Source organism: Oncorhynchus nerka, linkage group LG21 (assembly GCF_034236695.1).
Source record: "Oncorhynchus nerka isolate Pitt River linkage group LG21, Oner_Uvic_2.0, whole genome shotgun sequence".
Classification (NCBI taxonomy): domain Eukaryota; kingdom Metazoa; phylum Chordata; class Actinopteri; order Salmoniformes; family Salmonidae; genus Oncorhynchus; species Oncorhynchus nerka.
Genome location: NC_088416.1, coordinates 13,669,333 through 13,676,262, shown reverse-complemented (window position 1 = coordinate 13,676,262; position 6,930 = coordinate 13,669,333). Strand labels below are relative to the sequence as shown.

The 6,930-nt window shown below is 39.2% G+C and overlaps 1 protein-coding gene across 1 annotated transcript; it reads left to right on the top strand.

Moving 5' to 3' along the window:
• Positions 1-323: 323 nt before the first annotated feature.
• LOC115115316 (zinc finger protein 883-like) lies at positions 324-6,565 on the top strand. Its single transcript, XM_065006320.1, has 2 exons — positions 324-917; positions 4,160-6,565. Exons 1-2 carry the CDS (start codon positions 572-574, stop codon positions 5,398-5,400), a joined length of 1,587 nt encoding a protein of 528 aa, XP_064862392.1. The 5' UTR covers positions 324-571; the 3' UTR covers positions 5,401-6,565.
• Positions 6,566-6,930: the final 365 nt, after the last annotated feature.

The window sequence follows — 6,930 nt, the reverse complement described above, 5'->3', positions numbered from 1 at the left end:
GGTATCAATAACTAGGTGATACTTTTGATATCTAGTTATTTGACTGAATCAGAAATACAGATGTGGAGTAGATGTAGAGTTTGTTTTAAATTCTCAAAAAACATCTGACCTAATCAAATAACACTTGTTGCTCTTTGTACGTGTTGATATAATATTCTTATTTAATGGTGAGGAAAAAACGTTTCCCTAAACTTATTTATAATTTATAATTAAATGAAGAAGAAAATAAAGTTTTCACTCCTCAACTGCGTTTACTCCCCCCAGACAGCAGATGGCGATATGTGTCTTTCAGGCGATGTTTCTAGTGTGTTTCTAGTGTCACGTTTAATCTAGTGGACGGAACGCTTCTTCAACAACTGCAGCCACAACGTTGCTCGCTAGCCAACGAAGTCGGAACATTCAAGTTCTTTAGACAATTTCGTGGTTTAATTGCCACTAGGATTTAAACATACTTATGTGTAAACAACTAGCTACCCCATTTAATTTAATATTTACGTTGTAAGTCAACTAGCTGGCTGGTTAAGTTAGCACTAGTCTATTCGCTAATGCTAACTAGCTATTATCCCTGACCATGAGTTCACTAAACTACTCCCCTCCTGCTGAAGAAGAGGTGGTCTGCTGGACGGAGAAAGAAACTCTCGTGAAAGAGGAGGAGGAAGAGGAGGCTGTTACAATACAAAAACAAGTAGAGGGTGAGGCTGTTACCGTGAAAGATGAAGAGAAAGACGTTACAGTGAAAGACGCGTTCAGAGTGAAAGAGGAGGATGTTACCGTGAAAGAAAATGAGGATGATGCCGTTTTTGGAGTAGAAGATGAAGACGTTTTTGGAATAACGGATGAAGAGGGGGAGATTACTGTCACACTTGAGGAGGACGAAGAAGAGCAGACTGGAGATCTGATTAACACCAGTAAATACAGTGAGTACTATCTTATAAAACAGGGACATTGATCTGATTAACACCAGTAAATACAGTGAGTACTATCTTAAACAGCGATACAAACTCTGCAATTGTTGAACTAGTGTGCGATTTTTAAAAGGGCGTTCTACACTTGAATATGTTTTTGTACTGTATGAATTGTTCATGACGTCCCCCAGGGATGTTTCACATTTTCCTGTTGAAAAGTGATATATAAATACAGTAAAGTATAAACACACTAAAGGGAAACAAATAAATGTTTTGAGCAAAATAGTTTTTTTTGTTGACAACTGCAGACTAGAAGGGGCGGCAGGGTAGCCTAGTGGTTAGAGCGTTGGACTAGTAACCGGGAGGTTGCAAGTTCAAATCCCTGAGCTGACAAGGTCGTTCTGCCCCTGAACCCACTGTTCCTAGGCCTTCATTGAAAATAAGAATTTGTTCTTAACTGACTTGCCTAGTTAAATAAAGGTTTAAAAAAAAAGGAGTGAGTGATGTAATAGTAAGGCCTTCAAGTAGTTGGCTTGATGGGAAGTCGTGATGTCATCCAATAGGTGACTGATCTTCATGTGAATATTCATTATTGTTTTTTAAAATCCTTCCTGTTCTGTCAAGTTGGTTGTTGATCATTGCTAAAAAGCCATTTTCAAGTATTGCAAGAGACTTTCAAGACGATTTAAGTCCAAACTGTAACTAGGCCAATCAGGCACATTCAATGTCATCTTGGTAAGCTCCTCCAGTGTAGATTTGGCCTTGTGGTTTAGGTTATTGTCCTGTTAGTACAGTTTTTTTTTTGTATTCAGATCTCTGAAATGCTCTCTAACTACGTAACATTTAGTGTCTCCTTATATTACGCTGGGAAAACAGTTTTCATTGGCACAGAAATCCTAAATAATTTCAGTGTTTGCTAAATCCAGTGGTTCTAACCGAGAGTCACCTTAACTTTATTGACAACACCCAAATGGATGCTGTCATCAATGCGGTTCTTCAATAATTACACATCATTCTTAATACTGTAGCAATTTAGTTACAGTCACATGTTCAACTATCATCAGCTGATCCAGGAAATCATTTTCTGAATGCCAGTCAAATGACAAACATCACGACATGCAACAACAACCAAAGTGCTTCTTCATTCATTACTCTGGTAAAGACAGTTATGCTGTGCTCCACATTGGATCCAACATCCCTAACAAATTGGTGTTAATAATGTGTTATTGTCTGCTTGATTTATAGTAGGGTCTCGTTAGTGGAAACAGAGATACTTTGCTCATAATGTGTAGAGAACTGTTCTTTGATGGATAGGCTATTGTACAACACACATAGCTTTTTTCCTTAATTCAGGGCATTTAGAATGACAACACATTACAGAGTAGCCTAGTGGGATTATTCACAAAATGATCTGGTGATCAGGTTATGAAATGTCATGACAAATACATTTTAGATTCCATGTTTCACCTGAAATATTACATGATTTAAAGTCCTAGGTCTATGTTGTTGTTAGGTGAAGTTATGGGTCCTACAGTAGGTCTATGTTATTGTTAGGGGAAGTTATGGGTCCTACAGTAGATCTATGTTATTGTTAGGTGACGTTATGGGTCCTGCAGTAGGTCTATGTTGTTGTTAGGTAAAGTTATGGGTCCTACAGTGGGTCTATGTTATTGTTAGGTGAAGTTATGGGTCCTACAGTAGGTCTGTGTCATTGTTAGGTGACGTTATGGGTCCTACAGTAGGTCTATGTTATTGTTAGGGGAAGTTATGGGTCCTACAGTAGGTCTATGTTATTGTTAGGTGAAACTATGGGTTAATTTGTTAAACACTTAGTGTACAAACCCTCATTGTCATGCTGATGGCAAAGCTAGCCAAATAGCGTTTTACTGGTGATGAGTGTTTTTTTAAGTGTAAAGCAGTTGATTTGTGACAACACAAACGTATTAAGCAGGAGATTCAAGCGAGCCATATAATTATAATCCGAAGTAGTGTGAAATGCACTCATAAGCAACCTGAAAATGGAGGCTATTTTTGCAGTCAGCCAATGATGACCCCCTGAGTTTCCCCCCACAGTGGTGAATTAGTGAATAGACACAGAGCTGAATGTGATTTTCCTTGAGTTGCACTCCTGATCTTGCGCTGATAGTGTGCTATAATATTCAGAATACTTCAAAAGAAAACTTAAATCTAAGCTCACCATTTTTGACCCATGCAGATATACTACATCCATAACTAGCGGTTTCCTCATTAGCAGGGAGGAGTTTCTTCAACCAATTGCATTTGCATCACCATCGTGCACCAATTTTAGCAAACACAGAAAGGGGCCTATATCGGAGACCAAAAGTTTTTTGGAGCACTGTTTCACGGAACCCAAACCGGCTGCGCACTTGCGCCATCGTGCATACCTGTATTTTGTCCCCTCACACCAAACACGATCACGACACGTAGGTTAAAATATCAAAACAAACTCTGAACCAATTATATTAATTTGGGGACACGTCGAAAAGCATTAGACATTTATGACATTTTAGCTAGCTGGCTTGCACTTGCTAGCTAATTTGTCCTATTTAGTTAGCTTGCTGTTGCTAGCTAATTTGTCCTGGGATACATTGAGTTGTTATTTTACCTGAAATGCACAAGGTCCTCTACTCCACCAATTAATCCAAACTTAAATGGTCAACCGAATCGTTTATTGTCATCTCTCTTCCTTCTAGGATTTTTCTTCTCTTGACTTTATATTACGATTGGCAACTTTCATAAATTAGGTGCATTACCACCACGTTCGTCTTTCAGTCACCCATGTGGGTATAACCAATGAGGAGATGGCATGTGGGTACCTGCTTCTATAAACCAATGAGGAGATGGGAGAGGCAGGACTTGCAGCGCGATCTGCGTCACAAATAGAACTGACTTCTATTTTAGCCCTTAGCAACGCAGACGCTCGTTGGCACGTGCAAGCATTGTGGGTGCAATAATTGAATAATATAGATTTCTAATTTTATTTTGCAACGCGAGCGCACGCGAGCCTGTTAGGATTTCAACAACTTTAATAACTTATTTCTAGTTACTACTAATGTTAAAACAAGACAAAATGACTATTGTTGCTAACTTGACTCTCTTAATTGTCAAATTTAACAGACATCAATTGTTGTTCAACATCATGGGAATGCTCTGGGCATCACCTTTTACCTGAAACAGTGGATTTCTGCTGTTGTGGGCATTTAACCATCTGTCTGACTTTGTGATTCGCACAGGATTGAGACGGGACTATCGTGGATCCTCTGGGGATCCTCAACAACATCATGATGCTGACGAGGCAGAGAAAAGTCTTTCCAGATCAGAACTCCTCAAGAAACACCGGCAGAGACCTACAGGGAAAAAAACTCATTGCTGCTCTGACTGTGGGAAAATATTAAATTCTTCAGTAGACCTTAAAATACATCAAAGAATTCACACTGGAGAGAAACCTTTTGGCTGTGATCACTGTGGGAAGAGTTTTATTCGTCTACAAACCCTGAAATCACACCAGAGAATTCACACTGGAGAGAAACCTTATGGCTGTGATCAATGTGGGAAGAGTTTTACTCAGCTAAACAGCCTGATGGTACACCAGCGGGGACATTCAGGAGAGAAACCGTATAGCTGTAATCGATGTGGGAAGAGTTTTTCTACATCTAGCTATCTAACTATACACCAGAGAACACATACAGGAGAGAAACCATATAGCTGTAATCAATGTGGGAAGAGTTTTATTCGTCTACAAACCCTGAAATCACACCAGAGAATACACACTGGAGAGAAACCTTATAGCTGTGATCAATGTGGAAAGAGTTTTACTCACCTTAACAGCCTCATAGTACACCAGCGGACACACACAGGAGAGAAGTCTTATAGCTGTGATCAATGTGGAAAGAGATTTTCTACATCTAGTTATTTAAAGATACACCAAAGAACACACACAGGAGAGAAACCACATAGCTGTAACCAATGTGGGAAGAGTTTCACTCAGCTAAACAGCATGATAGTTCACCAGCGGACACACACAGGAGAGAAAGTTTTTAAATGTGATCAATGTGGGAAGAGTTTTGGTACATCTGGATGTCTGAAGACACACCAGAGAACACACACAGGAGAGAAACCTTATAACTGTAGTCAATGTGGGAAGAGTTTTGGTACATCTGGATGTCTGACAACACACCAGAGAACACACACAGGAGAGAAACCTTTTAACTGTAGTCAATGTGGGAAGAGTTTTACTACATCTAGCCAGCTGACTTTACACAAGAGAACACACACTGGAGAGAAACCTTATAGCTGTGATCAATGTGGGAAGAGTTTTTCACGGCCAGACAGCCTGAATATACACAAGCGGACACACACAGGAGAGAAACCTTATAGCTGTAGTAAATGTGGGAAGGGTTTTACTACATCTTGCCAGCTTACTTTGCACCAGAGAAGACACACAGGACAGAATCCTTATAGCTGTACTCAATGAGGGAAGAGTTTTACTTTGCTTAACAGCCTGGTGTCACACCAGAGAACACACACAGGAGAGAAATCTCTTAGCTGTAATCAATGTGGGAAGAGATAATCTGATAAAAGATCTCTGACTAAACATCAGAAAATACATAAAGGAGTTGTTTCATGATATCAATGAATTAATTTCTCAATATAGAATGTTTTAACATTGTAGAAGGAGTATTTTAATGATGTCACAATGTAGAATGTTAACATTGTAGAATAAGTATTTTAATGATGTCACAATGTAGAATGTTTTAACATTGTAGTAGAAGTATTTTAATGATGTCACAATGTAGAATGTTTTAACATTGTAGTAGGAGTACTTTAATGATGATTTTCACAATGTTGAACCCTAAACGTTTACCACCTGTTCTATTGATTTTAGCCTCGGGAAAAACCCAGGCTCTGTAATGAAAGAGTACTATTTAGGTGATTTAACAAAAAGTGAGTAACAAAAAAAAGAGTTGTGTTCCACTTACCACATTGGTGACCCACTTGAATCAAAATGCAACACTTCAAAATGTAGCTAGCTAATTCTTCAAATTAACGCACTGATTGGTGTCACCTCGTTAGTCAGTATGTGTTACACCTGTGCTGGCTTGTCCATCTCGTTAGTGGGAAGGTGTTTCACCTGAGCTGGTCCAGATTCTATTTAAGAGTGTCTGGCCCAGTGCTCCAGTTGTCTTGTCAGCACCTTTAGTTGCTCCACCTTTTTGGTTTGCTTCCTGTCTTTAAGTTTGTGGGTTTTTCTTTTGGGTGCCTCTTCTTGGGCAGATTTAGTGGGTCTCATGGTGGGTGTCTTTTATGTCCCAGTTGTTGTCCCTAGTCAACTTTCATTGGACACCCCCATCGTGGGATTCAGAACCCCTCCTAAAAAACAAGCTTATATTTTGATTTGGATGTTTTAACATTTTAATCAATGGCATTTCTTTAGGATGCTCATTAGTCTTTAAGTTGTTAACCTTGTTTTTTTATCCTCTTATGTTGTGTACTAAATATTTCTGTATTTTCATTGTTTTTTCTTGTGAAGACATTGTGTTGTATCCATGTCTGAAATGTGCTGTATAAATAAAGCTTGATTGGACATATTGCAAAACAAATGAACCTATTGACTGACCAATCAACAGACTCTTGGTCCATCTTAGTATGAAAAATGGTATCAATCGCACTTTTCCAGCCTGCTGAAGGCGTGGTGGAATGGTAAACACCACCCCCGGCTCTACCAGTGGCTTGAGGTGGTCTCCCCAGTTCTGCTTATGTCATGTTCTGTGGCCTTGCTGGTCCATTTCTTGACTGCAACATAGAAAGAAACACATTTAGTCATATTATATAAAACACTCAGAAGTAATGTATATGGAGCATCTATGGCCTCAGTTACACCTGGCACCTAAATGTGACTTCTGTCATCTGATCACTCCAAGCTGCATTAGGTTCAGATCTACCAGGATGGGCCTTTGACAGTCTGGATGCAGTCAGGCCACTGAATATAAATAAGCAACGTAAA

Coding starts and splice junctions, on each gene's coding strand:
- LOC115115316 (XM_065006320.1), top strand. CDS start 572: ATGAGTTCACTAAACTACTCCCCTCCTGCTGAAGAAGAGGTGGTCTGC. Junction 918..4,159: donor GATTAACACCAGTAAATACA/GTGAGTACTATC, acceptor TGATTCGCACAG/GATTGAGACGGGACTATCGT.